The sequence below is a fragment of the Micromys minutus genome (assembly GCF_963924665.1).
Source record: "Micromys minutus genome assembly, chromosome: 9".
Lineage (NCBI taxonomy): Eukaryota > Metazoa > Chordata > Mammalia > Rodentia > Muridae > Micromys > Micromys minutus.
Window position 1 is genome coordinate 54,064,482 of NC_137978.1, and position 24,609 is coordinate 54,089,090.

Consider the following 24,609-nt stretch of genomic DNA (forward strand, 5'->3'; position numbering starts at 1 on the left):
CTTCCACCATAGGACATATTATCCAAGATGCTGACAAAGTCAGTGCTTCTAGACACCCAAGTTTTACCCACAGACAGAGGAGTTTTGGAGTATGTGGGGGGTGGTATTTAAAGCTATCCTCGTGGGTCATCGTGACTCACATGAGAGTCTGGTAGACACAGGGTCCTTCTTTGGGGGCCACCAAGAGAATTCATGTCTGGGAACGGAATGGGTTGCAGATGGAGGCAGACATTTCAGAAGAAAAGGGCTTCTGAGGTCACCCTGTCTAGAAACTGGGAGTCTCTAGGGGCTTGTTGCTCTGGGGTCTGTCTCAGTCTCCATCTACCGGGCAGATGCCCCATCCTGGGGGAAGGATGGGGAATGGCTGGTGGCTCAGGGGACCATGTGCCACCACTTGAAGGCAAATGGCTCCCGGCGCACGTTGGTGCCGCAGTGAACCTCCCCATGCAGCATGTGATATGGTGTGAAGTCATCAATGAAGGTGCAGTGCAGACCCAGCGGCTCCAGCAGGGAGCGCACCTTCTCCTCCAGGCAGCAGCGGCCATTGATGATGGGCCCGAAGGGCTTGGGGATGCCCAGGTGTTTGCCCAGCACCAGCATGTTCACCTGCAGGAAGGTGGGGGTCCAGATCAGAGGTGGGGCCTCAGCATGACCTTCCCTCCCAGGAAGCCCCAGGAGAATCTGGGATTATCTCCAGGCTATTTTGAATATGTCTGCTTGCTCATTCCTGTGTGGTGGTAAGAAAACCTGGCTGGAAAAAGTCAGTGAATCCTCACGGCCAAGGCCTGTGACTTCCCTCATCACTGGTGGAATGTGGTGGCAGCCACGTTTATGCAACAGAAGCCCAATCTTCTAGGCTATCTCTGATTTGACCAAGTTAAACAGCTGGCCAAGATAAACCAATCGGATTCTCTCTCTCAGGAAGTTAGAGTTGATATGGGGAGTCTCAGTCTCTGTTATTGTAGGGCCTGCATCTCATGGCCATGTTCACTGTGATCATTTGAATGAGAATGGGCCCCATAGTCTCATACATGCGAAGGCTTGGTCCCCAGCTGGTGGAACTGTTTGGGAAGGATTAGGAGGTGTGGCTTTGTTGGAGAAGGTGTATCACTAGGATAAGCTTTGAGCTTTCAAAAAGCCCATACCATTCCCAGTTAACTCTATCTTCTTCCCACAGGTAGACCAGATGTCAATTCTTGCCTACTGCTCCAGCACCATGCCTGCCTGCCTGCTACCACGCTCCTTGTCCTAGAGGTCATCGACTTACCTCTAAAACTGTAAGCCCTCATTAAATGTTTTCTTCTATGCTATTGGATCGTTTTAATCACGGTGCTTTGTCACAGTGGTAGAAAAGTCACTAAGACATTTGTGTCTGTCTACAGAACAGTGAAGGAGAGAGCTTGGCAGAAAGGCAAAACAGAAACGAGAGAGCTCCAGGCCATGCTAAAAGGCTTGCTACAGCTGTCCCCATCCTCAGATGTCACCGTGCTCTTTTCAAATCTCCATCTGGATGAGTCAGCTTGGGTGGGCCTCTGTCTTTAGCCAACACAAGAACCTCAACCCTTGCCCAAACTTCCGGGAGCACGTGGATTAATTACAGGGCCACCCCAAGCATGCAGGAAGGAAGGAGGTCAGAGAAAGGCTTTGCAAGCTGGGGCACAAAGCCAGAGAGGGAAGGAAGGGAGGGCCAGGTCAGGGTCAGGTTGGCGGATGCAGGCTCGGGGGATGGTTAGTGGGAAGGGCAGCTGGTGGCCAGGGCAGCGAAGGTGAAGCTATAATTTCATCAAAGGCATCACTTCTGGGCAGCCCTCTGGGATCTCCACTCCTATCCCAGGTTAGCTGCACTCTTTCCTGTCTGTGAGCTGACCCCTTATCCCTTCACCGTAGAGAGTAGTTGGTTGGGGGCACGGACCCAGCTCTCCCATGGGGAACAGAGACCGTTAAGTATGGCCCCTGTTGTCCAGTGAGGGGACCCTTCCTCGTGGCTCTGAAGACATAACTGCGATGCTCGCCAGCTTTTGTTGTGCAGACACACCTTGTCCCTTAATTTAACACTGTTGGTTTAAATAAAAATGGCTACAGCTAATCACTGGAGGTAGGTGGGTTTGAGTTACCTGGGTGGGGGTGGAGAGCAGGGGAGATGAGAGAAAAAGGTGGGGGGAAGAGAAGATGCCACTGGGTAAGGGATCGTGAGACCCGGCAGCCCATGGCTAGTCATATCTTGGTGCAATGGATGGAACAGCATGGATGAGGGAAATAAATATGATGCCTAGAGGGTTGCTATCTGCCCAGCCCTAGTGCTGTCTAAGGCTTATTATAAATACCAGAGTTTTGTGTCTTTTATCTGGGATCTAAAATCTCCAAGGTGGAATAGAAATCCCCTGTGCATATCAAATAGTTACCACAACACCCAAGTTCCGGGCGAGAAACTCACCAGGTCCGGGAAGAACGCCACCGCCTTCCTCTTCTCTGTCTTGAAGAGCTGCGGGATGTCGATGATGTCGCTCTCCGCCAGGCCCAGCTCCCGCTTCAGCACCTCACGGTTCCAGTCAATACAGCTCTGCGGGTGGCAAGGGACCAAACTCAGAGAACCCTGCCCGTGTGGCTGAGGCAGGCACTCAAGTGTCCACCACCAACTACACAGCCCCTCCTGCCGGACCCCGCCCTCCATGCCCGCTCTCACTAGCTAACACTGAGCTAACCCTAGAACCGGCATCCTAGACCCGACTTAGGGGAGAACATTTCATACACGGCTTAAGATTCACCTGTCCAATAATGTGTATGCAGTACCCATGCTGGCCAGAAGAGGGCACCCGATTCCCCAGGCCAAAGGTAAAGTCATTGTTTTGATTTCCCTGTGTTCTTGGGTTTTATGACCACTCAATTCTGGGCCATCGGGTCACAAGCCTAGCTGCTATTTCCAGATCTCCCTCCTTTTTGCTTCACGCTCAACAGTGCTATTCCAGTCTGTCCTCATCTGCCCCCTTCTTGCCACCTCCCCCTGCCTCCCCTTGAAGGCTGCCCTCTGGCCTGGTGGGATGCAGTGCCTTTGCCCAGTGATCTGCTCCACCCACTTCCTCTTCTCATCTGTGTCTCTAAACTGTCCCAGGGGCGCAACAGGCTATACTCCTATATCTTGGGGCTCACAGCACTGGGTGCTCCAGGCTGCACACCCTTAACTCTCCCAGGTTAAAGGGTCTGGGTCTATTTCAACCTGACTGACCTTGTGTGAACTGTGGGTCCCAGATGTCTGCTCTGCCCCTGACTCCAGCCACTCACATCTCCCTCCCACCCACAGCCCCACGGCCTTCGTACCTGTGCAAACTTATTAAAGTTGATAAGGCTCTGGTTGGAAAGAACCTGATTGATCGAGATGGTCTGGACCCGCCTGTCGCCTGTGAAGAAGACAGAGTGGCCTGGGGGGGCTAGCCCAAGGCAGTGTGAGGGCCTCTTGCTCTGGGGACCAAAGGCCAAGTTCACAGCTGCTGTCCTGGCTGACTCAGTGGCTCCTAGACTCTCCTGGGCAAGGGGCAGGTAGCATCTGAGGGAGCTTGGCCTGACCAGTGGGCACATCTGGAGGAAGAAGGGTTGGAGGAGCCTAGCTGCTGGATGAATTGAACTCCAGCGGTTTGGAGTTCACCGGAGGCGGTAATGAGTAATTGGGGTTAACAGCTGCCCAGGGGAACCTGATAGAGATTCCTCTTTCCTCAACTCCTGGGGGTGTGTGTGTGTGGGGGGGAGCTGGGTCTGTTGATGACACTCACCCCAGGGTCAGGGTTTATGGGTTTACTAGGCAGTGAACCAACTGGTTCCAGCAGGTTGTTCAATTCAATACCAACAGGCTTCGGCTTGCACTTTAGAAGACTTCAGGCCTGGCCTTCCTGCCTGCCCAGTGGAGGTCACAGAGACAGGGCTGGCTAGAGAGGGGATGTAGGAGCCAGAGGCTTCCAGTCCTCCCCAGCTGCCGGCAAATCAAACCCTGATTGTGAAGCCAAAAGAAAGCTCCGTGAGTCTCCTGACTCTGCTGTACTCTCCAAGGGCTGCCTTGTTATCATCTGCCAGCCACGGGGGCTCAGAGTGGTCAGGTGACTTACCCAAGGTCACACAGCTGTGGTTCTCAACCTAATCCTAATGCCGCGACCCTTTATGTTGTGGGGACCCCCAACCATAAAGTTATTTTGCGGCTGCTTTATAACTGTAACTGTAATTTTGGTACATCGTGAATTGTTACGTAAATATCTGATATGCAGGATAGCAACCCGTGGGTAAGCTCACTGTGTAGTAGAGGCTAGCCTCATGCCTGCGTTTCTCCTCATTCTGTCCTAAGCACCGAGGTCACAAGCCTGCACCGAGTCCAGCTGCAGTCCAAGCCAGCCCTGTCCATCCAAACTGTTCCAGTAAGTAAGGAAAGCATGGGCTGGAGAGATGGCTCAGCGGTTAAGAGCACCGATTGTTCTTCCAGAGGTCCTGAGTTCAATTCCAAGCAACCACACGGTGGCTCACAACCATCCCGGGATCTGATTCCCTTTCTCAACTGAGGACAGTTGACAGTGTACTCAAATACATAAAATAATAAATAAATCTTTTTTTAAAAGTAAGAAAAGCATAGCTCCTCATTCAAGAACAGGGTGGGAAACACGAGGAAAGAGAGACCGCTTTCTCCACAGTCTCTGGACCAACCACAGGATTTACAATTTGCTCTTACAATTTGCTCTTTGCTAGGATATCCCTCTGAGTTCTGGGATGTGCATGGGGCCACTGTGGACCCTCACAACCCTGAAGCCTGCCTCTGATGTGCCTTGCCGAGAGACAAACTCTTCAGGCATGGTCTGACTCACCGAGCTAAGATACCCCTTTTCTACAGGCGCACCACCTCAGGCAGCCACTGTTGGAGGTCTCCAGAGTGCTGCAGCTTCCTGGCAAAGATATGTCCACCAGGGGCTCCTCCTACCAAGTTGCCCTTCAGCTGCCCCTAAAGGGCAAAGGCAGTAGATACCGGGTTATGGGCTCCTCCCCAAGCCCAGGCCCTATTGCAGGTGAGAGCAGTAACTGCATGTCAGTCATGATGAGCAGGAAGAGAAGACATGGAAGTTGGGGCCGCAGAGAGGACAGCAGAGGATGGCAGAGACCCCTCCCACCCTCCCAGGGGACACAGAGGCCAGTGATGGAGATTCTGGGGCTCCAGCAGCTTCCTTAAACTGTTGGACTTCATTTAAAAACTCATTCAGACTTCAAACGTAGCCACCAAAGAACACTAAACCCGTGCTCTGGGACCTTCTGAGCAGAGCCCTGATGGGACATCCCTGAGCACACTTGGCCCTCACCTTCTCCCTACCCTCTGCCCTGCACCCGCCATAGCCCCGCCCCGCCATAGCCCCGCCCCCGCCATAGTCAGTGACTCAGGGCGTCATGTCAGGAGGAAGCAGTTCTGAATTTGGGGGTTACCGTCTAGCTTGAAAATGCTCATTCCTTTCAGAAGTCATCTTGTGCTTGATTCAGGAAAGAGATTCGGCAAAATTCGGGAGGGACTCAGCATCTATACTCACCAATGACACCCTCGAAAAGGAGGGACCGGCCATGACCCCATTTCTGCTTTTCCTGGAATAGTCTGAAGCAGGCGCCGGGGCTGGCCAGGAGGAGCCGGAAGCCCTGTGTGTGGAGAGCAGGCACAGCTGAGCTCATGAACTTACATGCCTACCAGCCCCAGCCTAGCCCTGACGCCAAACTCTAGAGGCCACTAAGACATATGTGCAAGTCTTTACCTTCCCGTCTGGTGCAGGGACGAAGCTCAGAAACTCATCCACGTGGCCCACAGCCAGCCAGTCCACAAACAGCTCCACCAGCGGTTGCACCTTCTGGGCATGGAGAAAGTTTCGCACCACCTGGGTAACTCTGCGGCCTCTCGACCTGGGCCGGGGTTAGGAAAAGACACCAAACTAGACACACACTCCAGAAACAGAATGGCCAAACAGCGGCTCTCCTCAGTATCTGACTCCAGAATACTCTCCCAGACATAGGAACTCAGACCTAGCGTTCCAGCATTTGGGAGGCTGAGGCAGGAGGGTTGCAAATCCAAGGCCAGCCCAGAATATATAATGAGTTCCAGGCCAGCCTGAGTTACAGAGTAGAACTTTAATCTCAAAACAGCACATTATTTCATGAACAACAAAGATAGTAAGTGTATTTTAATAATCCACCCAGGGTGGGTTCCGATTAACCACTCAGCACAGGCTAGTAATGGTGAGTAACCCACCTCAGAACCATTCATGCTCCCTCACATGACCGCTCTCATCTTGGTTCAGCCTCAGTTTCCCGGGATGTCAGTGGAAAGGTCCACAAGATTGCCCCAGCAGGCCTCACAACCCTGGTACTTTCTGTTCATGCATTTGCAACCTACGCATCTTTCGCCTTCTGACAAAGAATCAATAGCTCGGTCCCAGCATTTTCTCTCAAGCTCCACTCCGGATCCAACTGTTTCTGGATCTTGTCTGCTCTGGTGGTTTTGTTGAACTTGATTATAAATATTACTCTCCTTCTCCATTATCAGCTGGTGTCACATGCAGAATACCCCACCTCTGTTTAGATGTGAGCACATGTATATGTGTGCATGCATGCATGTGTGTGTATGCTTGTGTGTGTGCACCCATGCATGTGTGTGTGCAAGTGCATGTATGCATGTGTATGCGCACACAGCTGTGTGTATGCATGTATGTACATTGTATGCACATGCACAGGTGTGTGTATATGCACGTGTGTGCATATGCATGCATGTGTGTGTGTGTGTGTGTGTGTGTACATCAAGGCCACTGTCATCACAACTTACAATGTAGTCAACCGTTCCAAACATTAGTCATTTTCACCATAGTATGAACAAGCTACAACTTAGATGCTATTTTCCTCTCCGCTCTCAGCTGATACCTTCTCTTATCTACCATGAGTCTTTCACAATCTGGGCCTCAGTCTAGCCAGAATGTTCCGTGTGTGTGATTCAGCCTCGCTGGGCCCCTTGTAAAGGGAAGGGTTGGACTTAACAACATGTTAGGTCCCTGTCCGCTCCGGCCTGCTTCTGACTTCCCAGGGGAAGCACAGGCAGTCTGGAGGGCAGCCCATCCCACGCAGGACTTCCCTGCTCTTCTTCCCTGCCACCACCATTAGCACCCAGAGCCTCTCACCCAGGCAGGTTGCCCCCGATGAGGATCCTCCCCAAGGGATACTCCTTCCCATTGGCCACCACGGGTGGGCTGACCTCCAGGTTGCCAAAGGAGTCCAGACCACTCACAGAATTGTCTTGAGGTTCCCGAGTCACATAGCCGAAATCTAGACCCTGGTGGGGGAAACTGAGTCAGGCAGGGGCAGAGTACCAGAAAGAGCCTGAACTCATGTGATGGGCCCTCCTGTCAAGTCCAGGCCAAGGGGACCAGGGTCTGGCGGGGTGCAGGGGGAACCGCTAGGCCTCAGTCTTCAAATTCTGGGCAATGGTGGCTTTCCCTGGTGTCACTGAGGGCCAGTGGGGACCCGACACCATGTAACCAGTTGGGGAGTTAGCAGAGAGCCCAGCCCTTATGGAGCTGAAAGGGTCTCCTCTCTTTACTCAGGGAAGTTCACTGTTACTCTGTCTATTATAAAAGGCAGCATAAATGGGATGGACTTACAGCAAAAAATATCCCTTGCCTCTTGACAAACGTCACTGGCCCCCTCTCCTACAGTAACTGGCCAGCCTGCCTTCGCCCCTACAGAACAAGTGCTCCTCCCTGTACTCCTGGGTATCCCCGGGATATGTGCTCTCAGCCACCCCCCCAACTCACCAGGATCCTTTTGTAAGGGAAACCCTGCAGCTCCCCATTCCTTGGAGAATCAAAGACCACTGGCAAGGTCTTGTGCGGTGCCTGCACATATCCCAGCTCCATCTCATCCTGCCAATGGGGAGAGAGACCGGATCTGTAGACAGCCAGCGGCGCCCCCTAGTGTTGGGCACTGGGATCTCAGGGAGGGCTGCTCTTAGTGGTGGGGCATTCTCTGCCCTTGTAGGTGGGGGGAGCCTATGAGAGTCACACAGGGGTAGAGGAGAACACAGTTTGGGGTGGGACTGCTGGGGAAGGTTCAGGGTGGCTACAGAGGTCGATGTAGCTTGGCCAGAATTCAGTATACAGGTCACTTGCTGAGCATGTACCGGCTCCTTTGGCCTCCATACTTGGTCATGAAGGCAGCAGTGCTGAGGGACCTGAGGCAGGGACGTCTCCTCAGAGTTCATAAGGAGACACTGGCCCAGAGTGCATGACGTCACAGCAGGAGAGCTGCCTGCTGTGTGCTGGGCCCTGAGCCTAATGAATACCGACTCCATTGCTGTCTGTGACTCATCCATAGAAGACACTGCTGTCCCTCGTGTGATACAGGAGACCAGAGAGGGACAGAGGAGACTGTTTCTTCAAGGGGCATGCAGCCTGTCAATGGCAAGAACCTAAACACTAGCTGGGTCTCACCGCCAGGATCCTTCCCAGAATCACTTCACGGGGCTAAACCTAACCTCTCACAGCCGGAGTCTACGGGAACTACAAAGCCTGTAGCTTGGCATTCAAGGCCTTCCCCTGAGCTCTTGTCCCTTCCCAGAGCCACTGTTCTAACCCGGGGAGCAAAGGAGGCTCTGGGCCTGTGCAGGACCTCCCCAGCCCAGCCCACCTGATGCTTGGCAGTTCCTAGTCTCAGCACCGCCTCTGTCAGCACAGGCCTGGGTGTTTATCCCATGAGCTCATCAGCAAACACCCAGGGGTGACTGAGGCCAGAGAGGATACAGTAATGCTATGCAGGGCCCAGGGGGTGGGAGGAGTCCTGAGAGAGAGCAGGGAATAGTCTCCCCTTTCCCTGTGGGATCCAGCCCAGCTCACACAGAGGCTCTGTCATGGGCCTTTTCCTTAGAGGATCCTCTTCTTAGGGCTTTCCAACAAAATCTCAAACCGTGAAACCCACTCCCTGCTCCCATCCATTTCCCTTGCGGAAACAGGCCTTCTTCAGTCCCTCTGAGATCTGGTACCCCCTTACCTCTTCCGGGACCCCCTTCCACCCTGGACTCTAGGAATTTGGAAACAGTCATTCTCCACAGCGGGTTTTCTCAGTCTCATGCTATTACTGACACGTTGGACCTGGTTGTTCCCGGCACAACTAACCTTGGTACTGAAGATTTAGCGACACTATGGGGCTCTCCGTGCTAAAGGCTAGTCCCTCACCCCCCCCCCACTCTGTGTGACAACCATAATGTCTCCAGATGCTACTTATCGTCCTCTTGTGGGACAAACTGCCTCAGCTCAGCTGCTGCACACTTGGGAGTGTGTGGCTTTCACGTCTCACCTAGCAGCCTCACTTGGGATATTTTGGAATAAAGACTCCATGTCTGGAGTCAGGGAGCCCTAGGGCCTCCTGGGTATTTCCTTGCAAGGTGGTGCCCCAGAGGGGCTTCCTGTGACCCTGGTTACCTGGATCCAGCGGTCATTGCGGTTCTCTGCCTGAGGACAGATGGTGAGTTTGCAGCCGGCCTTCCTGGCCAGCTCCTCCACGGCTTCCACAAAGCAGGCGTTATTCCTCACCCTGTGAGCAACCCGGGAGGAAGAGGAGACTCAGAGCCGGGGGCCCAGGAACAGACATGACTCCCAGGCTAGGGCTCCACCCAGACTCACCGACACACGTATACCTCCAGGGGCGGCAGGGTGCTGGGTGTCATGATCCAAGGAGCCACTCGGAACACCACCGTGTCGGTGAAGATCGGGGTCTCGGAGAACTCCTTTACCGGAACACCAAGAGTGCTGGACTCAGGAGGAGTCCAGTGGCTGGACGAGAGTTCTGGATCTCCGAACCCTCTCCCCGGTCCTCAAGGAATCCCCCGGTTTGGGCTGTGGATGTCACGCCTCTGGTGGAGTGCTGGCTTAGCATTCGCAAAGTCCCGGGCTCTCTCTACACCACCGTGTAAAATGGCAGTGCATGCCTTATATTATAATCCCAGCACTCAAGAGGTGCAGGCAGGAGGGTTAGGAGTTCAAGGGCAGGCTGGAGAGATGGCTCAGTGGTTAAGAGCACTGACTGCTCCTCCAGAGGTCCTGAGTTCAATTCCCAGCAACCACATGGTGGCTCACAACCATCTGTAATGGGGTCCGATGCCCTCCTCCGGTGTGTCTGAAGACAGCAATGGTGTACTCATATACATAAAATAAATAAATAAATCTTAAACAAACAAACAGAAAAGAAGTTCAAGGTCAGGCTGGAGAGATGGCTCAGCACTGCTCCTCCAGAGGTCCTGAGTTCAATTCCCAGCGACGACACAGTGGTTCGCAACCACCCATAATGAGATTGGATGCCCTTTTCTGGTGTCTGAAGACAGCTATACATATACATATACAAAAAACAAATAAATCTTTAAAAAAATGTTTAAGGTCATCCTTGGTTATGGGGCTACAAGTCTCTTGGCTTTCTAAAGGATGGAGATGCCCAGTAGGGTCATCTGTCAGGAACAGCGCATTTGTCTCACTCTCTGCCTGGCCGACATTACCTCATTGGAGTCATCCAGCAGGGTGACATGGAAGGAGATGAGCCCTGGGAAGCCTGCGTCAGGGAAGGAGAGGCCCTCCACGAAGAAGCGTTCCTCATAGCCGTTCAGGCGGGGTACCTCATAGGACATCCGGTCCGGGCCCAGAACACACTTATAGGCTTCACAGGAATCCTCGGGGCCTATGGGAAGAGAAGTGGGCGTGGCTCTTGGGCCGCTCAGAGAATGTGAAGGGCTCGGGAGAGTTGAGCATCCTCATCCACTCCACGGGCAAGGCAAACAACCCTTCCTCTCCTACCCCCAACAAGGAAGCAAAGAAGGCACAGCCCTGTGGGAATGGTGGGGAGGGGCATTCTTTTCGAAGAGACGAGGTGGAGGTGACGTTTCCCCTAGCCCCGCTTGTTGCTTCCACCTGACGCGAATATGCGCGCCGGCGCTGGAGAGGTAGTTTGACGGCCAAAGCACCGTGCTCTTCTCGACCCCTGAGCCCACGTTGGAAGGCTCACAACCACCTGCAGTTCTAGCTCCGGCGGATCGGGTGGTCCCTCCTGGCCTCCCTGAACACCTGCACACATGTGTAATACCCACGCCCCTCACGCACATAAATAAAAGCAAACCTTAAAGACTGTGAGTGTGAATTTCACTAAGAACGAAGGGGCTCTGGACAGCCTGTGTGGTGAGCACGACCCTGGCAGGCCTTTGCCCTTCCCCTAGTCCCTCTGCCTTGCTAAAAACCATCAGATTACATTCTTAAAGCCAGCCATCAAGGTCCCATCCCTATTTGGCCACATTTTCCTCCTGAGGCTGACCACCAAGGTCAGTAATCAAAAAGCCCCCTTTGGCTAATTTATGTGCCCAATTAAAATTAAACACCTCATTCTAACTCTGGGTTTCCCCCTTGTACCATTATAAACCACCATCTGCCGATGGGCCATGTCTGCTCCCTCTCTATCCAGAGACAATCCTCGGGGACAAACACCCCTTAATCCTCTCCCTGCTTCCTTAACCTTCTTCCTCACCCTCTATCTTCCGTCTTTGTTTCTTATTCCTTGACCTCTGTCCTGCTGGAGCAAAGAAATCTCCTTTGTGCCGAGAACCTGGTTTTGGAGGTCTCAAGCGAAGAAGCCCTACTCCAACCATGTGTGGTGGTGCACGTTTTTAATTCCAGCACTTGGGAGGCAGAGGCAGACGAATCTCTGAGTTCAAGGCCAGCCTGGTCTACAGGCACCAAAGTTATTCAGAAAAACCCTGTCTGGGGGTGTGGGGGCAGGGAGAAAGAAAACAGAAATCCCACTTCAGGGGTAGGGTGGAGAAGCCCATTCTACCGGCTACAGGGATGACTGATAGGCCAGCATGACGAGCCACTCAAGTTCTGTGTCCAGAAGTCTTGTTTAAAAAGATGGCGAAGGAACTGGGCATGGGGGTGCACACCTTTAATCCCAGCACTCAGAGGCAAGCAGATCTCTGTGAGTTTGAGGCCAGCTTGGTCTACTTTCAGGACATCGAGGGCTACACAGAGAAACTCGTCTTGAAAAGTAGCCGGTGAGGGACTCTGCCTCAAACAAGACAATGACACCGGAGACTATCCGCTGGACTCCACACTACATGCACGCGCGCACGGGTGCGCGCGCACACACTTCCGGCTGCGCTGACACCTAGGGCATCCTCTGAACCCGAACCGAGATGCACTTCTGCCCACAGCGGGGAGAGAGAAGCGGCAAGCACTCACCACACACGTGGAAGACCCGTGCCCGCTCTGCGTCACAGCTAGAGGTGTGGAGGACAAGCCTGTGGTCCTCAAAGAGAGCTTCCGGGCCCTGGGTCCGTAGCACCATGGCAGACATGTCTTCCACATCTGCAAAGGCAGACGGGGGCTGTTGATTGACAGCTGCTCCACGAGGGCACTGGGCGGGGCTGGGGGGTTGGGGATCCTGGCCACAGCTCATGGAGATACTAGAATCCACTGGTGTGGACAACAGTGTCACGTGTATACATGTGACACTACCCTGTGTGTGTCTTCTTTGTGGCCCGGGTATCTTCATTTTAGAGGAAACCCACTTGGGCATCTCACTGGGCAAGCCACGCCCTTTTTCATCTCCAGGGGATGCTCCCTTTATAAGTCGGCTTCTGTGGGCATTATGCAGGGACTCGCTCAAACACAAGTTAGAGATCCAGGGGGGAAGGGTCTGAATTTGGGGTTGGCAGGCCACAGACTCGATGTGCAACTAGGGGGACTCTCCTGACCCGTGAGCCTCCTCTCTAAACTGGGGTAACAACACTCATCCCCTTGGATGACTAGAGAAAGATCTTGGGGCAGGGCCTTGCACATAGTAGGTACTCAAACCACACTAGCAACCCCTTCTCTCCAGCAGGAAAAGAATGCTGGGTGACTCAGGAAGGGGCAGCTGCCAGCCTGGGCTGGGTTCTGAGGAACCCCATAAGAAACCCTGCCTTTCTCTTGCCTGACTTCAGAGACCCACCTAGGGGTAGACTCCTGTGGGGTAACTGACAAAGGAGCCTGGGTACCCAGAGACTGGGCTGCCCAGCCCACTCACCTTGCAGGCAGCGCACATATTGGTCACAGTTATCTTGGGTGTCACAGCCGACATTGTCCCGATCACAGTTCACCAGCAAGATGGCTCCATACCCCTCGGGTCCCCACATCCACTGCCTCTGTCAATGAGAAAATCCAGCTGTCAACAGGGCTACAGCAGACCCAGAGCAGGCCTCCTGCTCAGTCCTTCCTGGCCAGCCCCCTGAGCCTTCACTGCATCCCAGGGGGAATCCACCTTCACTAAAGGAACCTCTGCTCAAGAAACATCAATGACACCCCAAAACTTACCACCATCAAGTCCAAACCACAAGGCTGACTGTGAGCTGTGAGGTGCCTCCCTGGCCAAGACCCTCTTTCTTTCTGGGTAACTTCTTGACTCCTCCCTCATCCTGCCCTCCCAAGCCCCTTTCCAGCCAATGGAATCCCTCTATCCCTCACCCTTCCCAGCTCAGTCATTCCTTCCTGGAAGCCCTCTTTCCTCCCAGCCACCTTGGCCTCTTTTAAACCCACAATGCATCAGCACTACCAAGACTGCTCGAAAGACCATTAATAGAATCTTGTGTAGTAGACGGCTCTTTCTGCCCAGGTCTGATCCTCACATCCTTACCTGCCAGACAAATATGCTCACTGACTGTGTTTATCAATAAAGTTTTATCAGAACACAAGTCTCGTGATCAGTGTCTGCGTTAGCTGGCTGCTTCAATGAAATATAGGTCACAAGGCCTAAAACTTTTACAAGCTGACATTTATTTATTTAAGTGTTTCAAGACAGTGTTTCTCTGTATCCCTGGCTGTCCTGGAACTTCTGTAGACCAGGCTGGCCTCAAACTCAGAGATCCACCTGCCTCTGCTTCCCAAGTGCTGGGATTAAAGGCATGCACCCTCATGCTCCAGTAAGTCATCTGTCTGTCTGTCTGTCTGTCTGCTTCAAGTTTCATAACCCTTGACCTAGTTTATAAACCTAGAACTTTCTCCTCATCAATCAAAGATAGCCCAGGGCTAGGAACCCATGTTATGATCATGTTTGTTGCTGCTGACCCCAGCCATGCCCGGTCCATGTCTGGCTACCCTGACCTCATACCAACTGGGAGGGAGGGGGCCACTCATAATGGCCTCACCCCCTGACCCGGAGCACAAGAACTCCACACCTGCTGCCCACCTTATCCACGAAGCTCCTGTCCTGCCGGTCACCACAGTTCATGTCACAGTCTAGGGTGATGTCTGTTGGGGAGGTAGCAGCAGGTGAGTCTCCATGATAGAGCATGGATAGCAACCATTTCAGTCAGCTGGGCCAGGTACGTGGGCAGCATCCCCCAGGAGACACCCAGAGGTTGGGGCCCTGGAGTTTCCCATCCTTGGACAAGGGAGAAGGGCTTTTGGGGGAGAGTGGAGGGAAGGGTCTAAGTAGGAAGTTTTCCTTGATGGTTATCTGTTCTGAATCCCCAAAGCCCTTGCTGTGTGGGACACAGTGGGCACTGAACCCAGGTGACTGGGGACAGTCTCCATCGACAGGAAGCTCCACCAGCATGCTCTCAGCTCCTTAGGAAGAAGCATCGAGCTTGGATTTTGGTGTCAGAAGGACTCAGTGTGAAGGTGGGCTCAGCCACCTCACCGTACAGCCTGGGAAACACTGCCTTGAAGTCTACTCCCCTGACTCAGCCCATGGGCTCGGCCTTTCTCTCTGGAAACCAGTGGGCTCTAATAATGCATCAAGGGCTCAGACCTAGCCTAGAAAATGGGTGGTTCTTAAAGGACAGACAGACAGACTGACCGACCCCTCCGACAATTTTATTCACCGACCATATTGACAGGAATGGTAGAATCTCACAATATACCACACAAAAGAACAGGTACTGAGGGACTCTAACCACAGAAAACCCAACAGATCACACGTTTGGCTACACGTGCTCCATTATAAGCCACGTGGAAGACGAAGGAAACCCAGGGCAAGACAGTGTCCGAGTCACCTGACGTGGGCTTACATCCTGGACTGGGTGGTAGCTGCTTGCTTGTAATTACTCATTTCATGTACACAGTTGGGGGTGTGTATAATTTTTGTTTTCAAGACAGGGTCTCCCTCTGTAGCCCTGGCTAGCCTGGAACTCACAGAGATCCTCTTGCCTCTGCCTCCCAGTGGTGGGATTGAAGGCATGGGCCACCTCTTCTGTCCTTCAACTTCTATGGCAGAATGTGCACTTTTTTTTTCAATTAAAAGAAATTGTTTTTTTAAAGTTTGGAGGGGGAAGGGAGTGTATTTGTATGTGTGTGTGTCTGTGTGTGTTGGTTTCTGTGTCTGTGTGTTTTTGTGTATGTGTGTGTGTTCGCATATCCCTGCAAAAGCTAGGAGGGTAGTCTGCTGTGGAACTGCATGTCCAGCTCCCAACTGTTCCTTTTACAAAGTTCAGTTCATCCCGGGCCCTTTCAGGACTCCCCAGCCCTGCCCACACCCTCAGCTCCGCCCACACCCTCAGCCCCGCCCACACTCTCAGCACCCCCCCACTCCCTCAGCCCCGCCCACACCCTCAGCCCCGCCCACACCCTCAGCCCCCTTCACACCCTCAGCCCCGCCCACACCCTTAGCCCCCCACACCCTCAGCCCCCCTTCACACCCTCAGCCCTGCCCACACCCTCAGCTCCACCCACACCCTCAGCCCCGCCCACACCCTCAGCTCCGCCCACACCCTCAGCCCTGCCCACACCCTCAGCCCCGCCCACACCCTCAGCCCCGCCCACACCCTCAGCCCCGCCCAGCTTACCCACGCAGGTAAGGTAGAGCACTGCATAGGCCAGAGGCAAATGCTCCTGGCTGGAGTGGTAGGCTATTTGAATCTGCAGAGAGACATGCTCAGTGTCACAAGTGGACAGGCCTGTGGGACCTGGCGGGCAGGGACAGGACCCTCAGCAACCTCTGTTCTTGTGTCAGCTCCCCTTTAAGCTCCTCAGCATCACTTATTCCCATACCTGGGCACATCTGTAAGTGGGCGCCATTTGTCCTGGATCCACGGGGATCTGGATTCCAGTCCTATCGACAAATACCTGGGCTTGAGCGCAACAACTCTTAGTCAGGGTCCTGGGCCTGTCTGAGCTGCCTCGGTTTCCTTGCCCCTTCTGATCAGAACTGGAGACCTACACTCCCCGATATTGCAGGTAAGGATCTCCAGAGTCCTGTGTTTGACCGTACTGAGTTTGCCACTCACTGGTCACAGAAGCACACTGCCTGTGAGGCCTGTGGCCGGCTCGGTTCCAGATCCCACACCTGTGATTGTAGCTGTCCTGAGACAGTTTCTGACCTTCTCTGGGCCTCAATTCCTTCAACCATAAAGCCGGGGATAATAATGGTTTCTACCCCTGGGATGGGTTAGGGCCGGTTAGATTAAAGGGGTAGACATGTGGGGGGTTCATCACAGCTCGCCCAACTCAGCGCCCAGCCACCATTAAGGGTGAGGACGGAGGTGGCAACACCAGGAAGTTGGTGGAGGCAGTTTAATCACTGACTCTTTGACCTGCTCCTTTGACCCTGCTAAACCCTTTCTCAGCCTCAGTTTCTCCTTCTGAACCATGGGGTTTAGTGAGCTGAGGACAGAAGCCAGATTCAGATGGGAGACAGGAAGAATGGGCAGGGAGGGAACCAGATCCTGACGTGTAGGAGTTCTTCTGTTCCTTAGCTGGGTGGGCTCCCTGACAGTTACTTGGTGCCCCACATAGGGCAGGGGGTCTGCTAATGATAGATGGGCTACCCAGGGCTTAAAAATGGTCAGTGTTTCTTAAAGAGTTAGTTCCTCCAAACATTGCCTTTGATCCTAGACTTATGACAGGTCCTGGCCCCCATCAGCCCTTCAAGGGAATTTTACCCGAAACCAGCTCAGAGGCCACCTATGTCTTGTCTTAAATCTCTCCTGGCTTTTAAACGGGGACAGGAGGACAGTGGGCAGAAGAGTAGTGAGAGCCATCAGGGAAACAACAGCTCCCGGATGTCAGGTTACCTCTCTCTCCCTGGTCTCTCCTGCATCCAGAGATGTAGGAACCCCGTAACTGAGCCCCTCCCTGCAGATGTGGAAACTGAGGCCCAATACAGCAGGACTATGCTAACTCCTCTCCTCATGGGAGCTAGTCAGACAGGAGACACTCGGGGTCCATCCCCACCCACCCTGGGAAGAGGACTGGAATGACCCCACCCTTCAGACCGACACACAGAGGTCAGAGGACATACAGCCAGGACCTGTACGTTGCAGAATTGGGGTTCACACCCAGCAGTCTGGCCCTCGGCCATGGCACTCTAGGAAGGATGGGGTGCAGGACCAGGGTGAACTCACGTGACTGTCATTGAGGTCATTGCTAGGGGAGTTCATGACCACGATGATTTGTAGTCCCTTGTTGAAGCACCATCGCCTAGTATCCGCTCGTTCTCGGCTCCTCTCCATGCTGGGGGACACATAGATGTCCACTCCAGGTGTCCCATAGACCTCAAACATGTCCGTGCCCTCAGGAACCGACCTGAGGAGATCAGGGAGTATGGGCAAGGTGAGGGAGGTACTCAGACATGTGAACTCAAGCCTCACGTCCTCCTCCAGGAAGCTGTCCCCAACTACCCAGAGGCTCACAACAAGCTCTGGGAAGACGGAGATCAGATACCACACAAACCTGTGCACCCTCTCACACCTAAGTGCTGAGATTCCAATGTTCCATTACCATCCAGCTCATTTGGGGCTGGTGATCACACACACACACACACACCAGAAAGACTCAGAAAGGTGGAGGAAAAGGCAGACGGCAGATATGGGCTGGGCATGGTGCATGCCTTTAATCCCAGCACTTGAGAGGCAGAGACAGGTGGATCTCTGTGAGTTCAACACCAGCCTAGTAATCTACGTAGAGTTTCAGGACAGCTAAAGCTACACAGTGAGACTCTGTCTCAAAAACACAACAAATGGTGGGAAGGAAGGAAGGAAGGGAGTGAGTGAAGGAGGGAGGAAGAAAGGAAAGAAGAAAGGGAGGAAGAAAGAAAAGGAGGAAGGAAGGAAAGACAGGCATAGGAGATTGAACTCTTAGACCCCAGGTAACCCAGGAAGCTGGTCAGATTTCTATAACAGGCCCAATGCCAAGCTTTTCCTCTGCCCTGTGATCATCATGAAGGGCCAGGGGACCTTGACATCTTCCTGTGTGAAGTCCTTTGGCTCTGAGGCCCCAGTCACTCAGCTCCCCTGGGCTCTTCCCTAGGCCACCGTGTGAGTTTGCTGGGAGTTCCCAGGGTGGCTGGAGACAGACTAGGCAGGAAGGACACACAAAGGCAGTGGCTGTCACGGGGATCTACACCACAGCCTGGGCAGAGTCCAGGGCTCGGTGGAGCCAGGGCTGGGGTCAGTAGTCAGGCGGCTACCAAGCCGGGTCCCATTTCTGCCAGGTGACCTTGACTAAGTCACCTCGAGTGTGGGATAATGACACACACTTGGCCAGTCTCTTGGGAAAGCAGGAGTGAATTTATAGCCATGGGAAGCTTGGAACACTCCTGACTAGGATAAGGAAGGTGCTATTAAGATGAATTATGGTGCAGGCTGCCTGTGGATGGAGATGGTTTTGACAGGAAGCTGGGCAGGCGGTCGAGATGTGTCTGAGGAAAAGGGCTTTCATGCTGGAGTCCAACGTTAGCCTACGATGGCTTGGTTCCCGTCTTATCCTTGTGACACAGGGAGCCAGCGATAGTTCTTTGGGTGGGAAGAGAGGTGGCGTGGCAAGGTGATTGAGCCTGTGTCCTCTGCAGTCAGGAAGCCTAGGGTTCAAGTCCCAGCCCAGCACTCACACCTGGAGGGTAGCATGTAGCCTCCCTAGGACGACAGTCTATCCAGTTGGCACGTGGAATTGGAAGGAGAGGATGTGCTATTATCCTGGTAGGGAAACTGAGGTAGCTAGAAGGTAAGACTCCAGGCCGCCACCCAGGGCTGATGCCCCAGCACGGAAGCTGAGTATTAGGATAACCAGGGTGGCTACTTGAACGAGAACTGGTCCGGGAGGGGAACTAGAAGGCAGCTGGTCCCTGTTTTTTGGAAGTTAGGAATTGCCGCATATTCCCGTTTCCTGGAAGCTAGCAAGTCCCTAAACTTCTCTTGTGTAACACTCTTCCTTAAGTCAGGTCACCAAACCCTACACCCTCGCTTCTAGATGGCTCTCGGCCTTGCTCCTAACCAGCTGAGGTTATCACAGACCTCCCTGATAGCCTGAGTATACAGCAGCCAGAGAACGCGGTAAGGTGACTAACCTTGCAGGAAACAGGGCAGCTTTGCTGGGACATCGAATGTCCAGAGCTAAAGAGCTAGGCTGAGGCTGCTGAGACGGCTCAGGAGGTTAAATGCACTTTCTGCCAAGGTTGATCCCAGGACTACATGGTTAGCAAAAAGACAGAGCCAACTCCTGAAAGTTGTCCTCTGACCGCCTCGTGCATCCTGTTACACACTGCCCACAAATACATAATGATGATGATAATACGATAAACTAAGTCCTTGAAAATGGGGACAGCTCGTTTATCCTATAGGTTGCCAGTCCCTGGAACCTTGTGGACTAAGCTCCCAGAGCCTGTGGTGCTGCAGGGACCTGGCCATCAAACCTTTCCAATGGCTACTGATGCCTTGGTTTCACAGCAAATGGGGCTGCCTAGATATGCTGGCCCTGAGTCTCCACTGGGAGCCCAATGATGACTTGGGGTGAGACGACCCTGTTCGGGGCCCATCAGCCAGCTCCTCCCCTGTGCCCTTGTCCCTTCGCACCGTGAAGATGACACTGCCATTTTGACAAATGATGCTGCCCCGGTGTGAAGTGCACACAGCCATCTTATTTCAGAGGAGCCGTGGCTCAGGGGTGACTTATCCAAAGTCAAGTGGTGACTAAATGACAACTCCTGGTCTTTTGGCTTAGCTGTCCTGTCCTCACTCCCAGGCAAAGGGGACATGGTACCTCCCTTCTCCAGCTCCAGTTCTAGAGTCTGGAACAAAACTGCTGCCGAGAAGTTATGGTAGTTGTAACAGAATGAAATAGCAGCCAGGTCCCCTCAGCGTTGGCCTGTGGGGACAGAGGCCACAGAGGCACAGACTTTGAGAGACAGTTTCAATGAACAAGGGCCCCAGATCCCCAGCTTGGCTCACGGAACTAAGCTCAGGAAACTCTGGGCCCATCTGACCCCACATCCCACCCACCCCGCTCTGGCCTGGAATGGAGGTGGTCACACTGATACTTCTCCTAAGACAGTGGCTCTGAAAATCCCCCCTACCCAGATCCTTCCATAGGTGGACAGAGGAGCTGACCCTGTTGGTCCAGGAGGCTCTGAGGCCTCAGAACAGGATCTTTCTATTCCAGCCTCTTCTGGTATCTTCTAGGAAACTGAGGCCCAGGGAGGAGGAGCCAGTGGCTCAGGATGACACAGCCTTGGAGACACCTAGAACCCAAACTCAAGGCTTTACCTGGCTCCAGAGGGCATCTCATGGGTGCCAGGAGCTATCTGCCCTCCCAACTAGCATTGTCCAACCCCTCAACTAAAGAGCTGGGCCAGAATTTTTCGTTTGTTTTTGAGGAGACCCAAGTTGCAATGTGTGTGTAGAGATGAGATAGTCTGGTTCATACTTCTTCTTTCTTCTTCTTTGGGTAGGATCTCTTTCTTTGACAGGCTCTTATGTAGCCCAGGCTAGCCTTGAATACTTTTTTATGTAGCCAAGGATGACCCTGAACTTCTAAGTCTCTTGCTTCTATCTCCTGGGATTACAGTCACATGTCAGCATGTCTGGTTTTTACACTAGGATTTTTTACACTGTGATTACTAGGAATCACACCCCCACCCCCAGCCTTGTACATGCTAAGGGGAGTCTTCTAGCAACTGAGCCCCAGACCCAGCGGTACTCCAAAATGGCTCAAAGGTGCAGCTGGGGTGGGGACACTGCAGAGGGGAGGATGCTACCACATGGCTAGATGTGGTAGTAAGAGAAAAGCTTCCCTGGGAAAGTCTCCGCAGTTTCCTGTTGGTGAAGACCTCCCTGGTGGGTCTCCGGTCTCCATCGTGGCTGCCCACCTTCTGGCTTTTCCAAGTGCAGCTTCTGGGGCTTGTTTCAAGGTGACTGGCTGGTTCCCAAGAGCTAAGAAGCATGAGGCCACCCTGCAACCATGCAGGCCAGACCCGACTCTTTGGGGGTCTCCCAGATGTCAACCTGAACACACACGGGGCCCTGAGCTTCCACCATCCTCACGGGCCTTGGGAACTGGGTCCCTGTTACCATATGCCAGGGGCTGTTTGGGTCTCAAGGCCTGATTTCTGCCTTAGTTCACTTTCTGAACCTGGCTTTCACCCACCAGACCTCAGTTTCCCCATTCAGAAGAAGCTACCACCAGGCCAGCCTGGGGACTGCTTTCCAGTCTCCTATGTGACACATCATAAAGATGACAGCTGGACCAAGCAGCCCCAGGGGACAGACACCTAGAAGTGAGTCACGTATTAAGAGAATGTCTTATTGCAGTCCGTGACTGTGGCTCTGGGAAAGCCCACTAACCCTTCCAGAACTTTCCTTTTTCCCAGTATGAACCAAACTTTCTCTCTGCCTCTAGGTCAGAGACAAGGGCCCTTGAAGTGGACCTTTATTTTTTTTCCCCATTCCTCCATCTCCTAGTCCTAGCCAGATGCTCCATGGCTGGCTTGGGAACACTTGAGACTTTCCCCAGGCTCGGGGCAGAGCCATAAAGTAATAGAAATGATAATGCCAGTGACAGATACTGTGCACCTTAGCAACGACTCTGCCCTCTGTTCTGCATTCCCTCTCTGCCCTCCTCCCAGGGTCTCCTTGAAGAAAGAACCAAACAGTTCACATGGCCTCAGGCCTCTCTACCAACTAGCCATGCGACCTGTGACAGGTCAGTTAACCTCTCTGTATTAATCTACAACATGGCGAGGACAGCCTACATTCTTCCGCTACAGTGATCTCCGGTATCTGGGTAAAATACTTAGGACCACGCAGGCCACCAAGAACCCGGTGCCCGATCACATCACTTAGCAGAACCAGAAGCAGAGAGTCCTGGGGAAAGAGCTTCCCAAGATGAGGCAGCCAGGAAGTACCAGAGCCAGGGCCGAGCCACCTCCCTGCTGCTCCTGGTTTGTAGTCCGAGGCTAGGTTCCAGGAAGAACACTCTAAGATGTCTAGTCTTGCTCCTCCCCTTCCAATACACAAGTCGTGGGCTGGAGAGATGGCTCAGCCATTAAAGGCTAGGCTCACAACCAAAACACAAGCCGTCTCTGCTGCCCTCACTGGGATGCCCAGGTAGGATCAGCCTTCCACTTCTGAGAGTCCCCAGGGCTGTACACTAATGCTCAAAGAAGCCCATGACGGGTGTTTGAAGAAACGACACTCCATTTCCCAGGGGGATTGGCCATCCTGGTGTGTGAACATCCTTCTAGAAGACACCAAGGCCCTGCCACCACCCATGACTGCCCCCATCCCCAGTCCTCTGGGTGAGTCCTCACCACCACCCTAGTCGCTCAAGTTACCCCCACTGAACTGCTTGCTGGTCTCCCACCCAGCCCATCCTCCACCCTCAAAGGCACCTCTGAGAGGAACAGGTGGAGGAGGCGCTATCCTCAGCTCCCTGGACGGGTCAAACCAGAGACATATCTACCCAGTGGTACAAGGCAGCTGGGCTGTGAGTCACCCCCACGGGCACGCAGCCCTGGAGCAGGCTGTGGCGCCAGGCAGCACCCACCCCCCCTTCCTGTTCTGCCCGCTTCTCTGGAAGCCACAGACTCCCCTGTGCGTATCTCGCCGTCCACCAACCGTCAGTCAGGTGCTAGCTGGCATGCAGCTCATCTCGGACTTGGTTATTTCCTGTGACCGGGCAGCTCACTCCCTACCCTCCACACCTCACACCCTAACCGATTTCACTCCACTTTTGAAAAATCTTCCTTCTGGACGATTGTTCTCAGAGGGTGGGAAACTTTGGTCCCCAGGGCATATCTGACAGCTTCTGAATCTTGGCTAACCCAGCAGAGGTGGGAGCGCTACTGGTCCTGGCAAGATGACTCGGAGACCAAAGATGACTTTCACAGTGAATGGCAGTCCTGCAGGGACTTCTGACATCCCAGTGCTGAAGCCACATCCAAGAAATGGGCAGGGAGGCCTGAGAGGTGGCACCCTGACCCCAGCATCCTTGGAATCTGTCCTGAGCTTAGTTTCAGAGCAGGGGCTCAAAAGCTAAGGAACCAGCCTCGCTCCTACAAAACTCCTATCCAAACCACCCTGTGCTATACGGGCTCAGCCTGGCACACTTCAGCCACAGCGCACAGAGGACGAGTGACCGTGGATCTGAAGCCCCGGGGGCTCCAGTGGCTGAGCAGCTAGCTAGACACCAAGTAAGTCCCTTAGTAAGTCTACCGTGGGCTCAAAGCTCAGCTTTGCCTTCAGGTGGCTGTGTGACCTGGGCTAATGGCTCACCCTCTCTGTGCCGCCGTTTGCACTTTGTGAACAGCATCCCTTGAGATGTTGTTAACATCAGGGCTCTGACGTCTGAGAACTGTGACCAGCTCTGGGGACTGAGCTTGGCACCTCAGGTGCTACGTAGGTGAGTAGCTCAGCTCTGCCTGGATTCCCTGGTTCAAAAACCCGGCTTGGAACCAGGTTGACAGCAGCAAGGACCCACGCTTTCCACAGTGGGCAGAGGTTCCAAGGTTAAGACTACAGACGCGTCGCCCTAGGCCCAGCTTGTGCCCCGAGGAACATCCATCCACACAGCTCCTAGCGGAGAAGGCCCAGAGACTCGACAGGAGGAACCCCAGATGCTCCGGAGCCAAGTCTTACCCATAAATGTCCACGATGGTCTCAACCCCTGCCACACACACAGCGCTGGTGGGGTGTTCCAGGGACACACGCACAATTCTCTGCAGAGACATACCGGCCTAGGATGGGGGCTTTGGCCACCAAACCCAGCACTAGCCAGAGGTTCCCCCAGGATGTGCTTTAAAAGTACCCAGCTCCTCCCCTCCAGCCCAAGGTGCGAGCTCATTGGCTGCAGCTCAAGAAGCCCAGCCTCTTCTCAGAGGCCAAAGAACCAATCCCCTCTTTAGGATTGGCAGGAAGGGTTCTGATATTTGCATATGAACCCGAGGCTCCCACCGCTTGGCACCCAGGGAGTTAATTTCTAGCTGGAGAGAAAACAAGTCCCTACAGGTGCTTGGCTAGCACATCTGGGATGGTTAGGGGGAGGGGGAGGACACGCAGGGGCACACAGGGCTTCGTCTCTGTCTTCTCACCTCTGTTTTCTCTGCACTCCTGGAAGGGCAGCTGAGGATGCGGGACGCCCATTTCACCCTGGTGCAGGCGGCCCCTGGATTCTTCATGCAAACCTATGAGAACAACTGGTCTTCTTTCCTTTTTCTCCTCCCCTCCTCCCTCTGCCTCTCCTCCCTCTTTTCCCCCTCCCCCTTCTCCTCCTGCCCCCCCTTCCTCTCCCCACCCACCTTCCTCTCTTTTCTTTCTTTCCTCCCTCCCTCCCTCCCTCCTTCCCT

At 53.6% G+C, this 24,609-nt stretch overlaps 1 protein-coding gene across 1 annotated transcript; it reads right to left on the reverse strand.

Annotated features, from left to right (window-relative positions):
* Positions 1-372: 372 nt before the first annotated feature.
* PADI3 (peptidyl arginine deiminase 3) lies at positions 373-23,994 on the reverse strand (the record flags this gene model as incomplete). Its single annotated transcript, XM_080922121.1, has 16 exons — positions 373-606; positions 2,435-2,560; positions 3,316-3,395; positions 5,547-5,649; positions 5,763-5,907; positions 7,173-7,324; positions 7,806-7,913; positions 9,468-9,579; positions 9,669-9,772; positions 10,535-10,713; positions 12,261-12,386; positions 13,087-13,204; positions 14,245-14,306; positions 15,842-15,914; positions 17,399-17,579; positions 23,903-23,994. The coding sequence occupies 16 exons, from the start codon at positions 23,992-23,994 to the stop codon at positions 373-375; spliced, it is 1,995 nt and encodes a 664-aa protein (XP_080778247.1).
* Between the last annotated feature and the right edge of the window lie 615 nt (positions 23,995-24,609).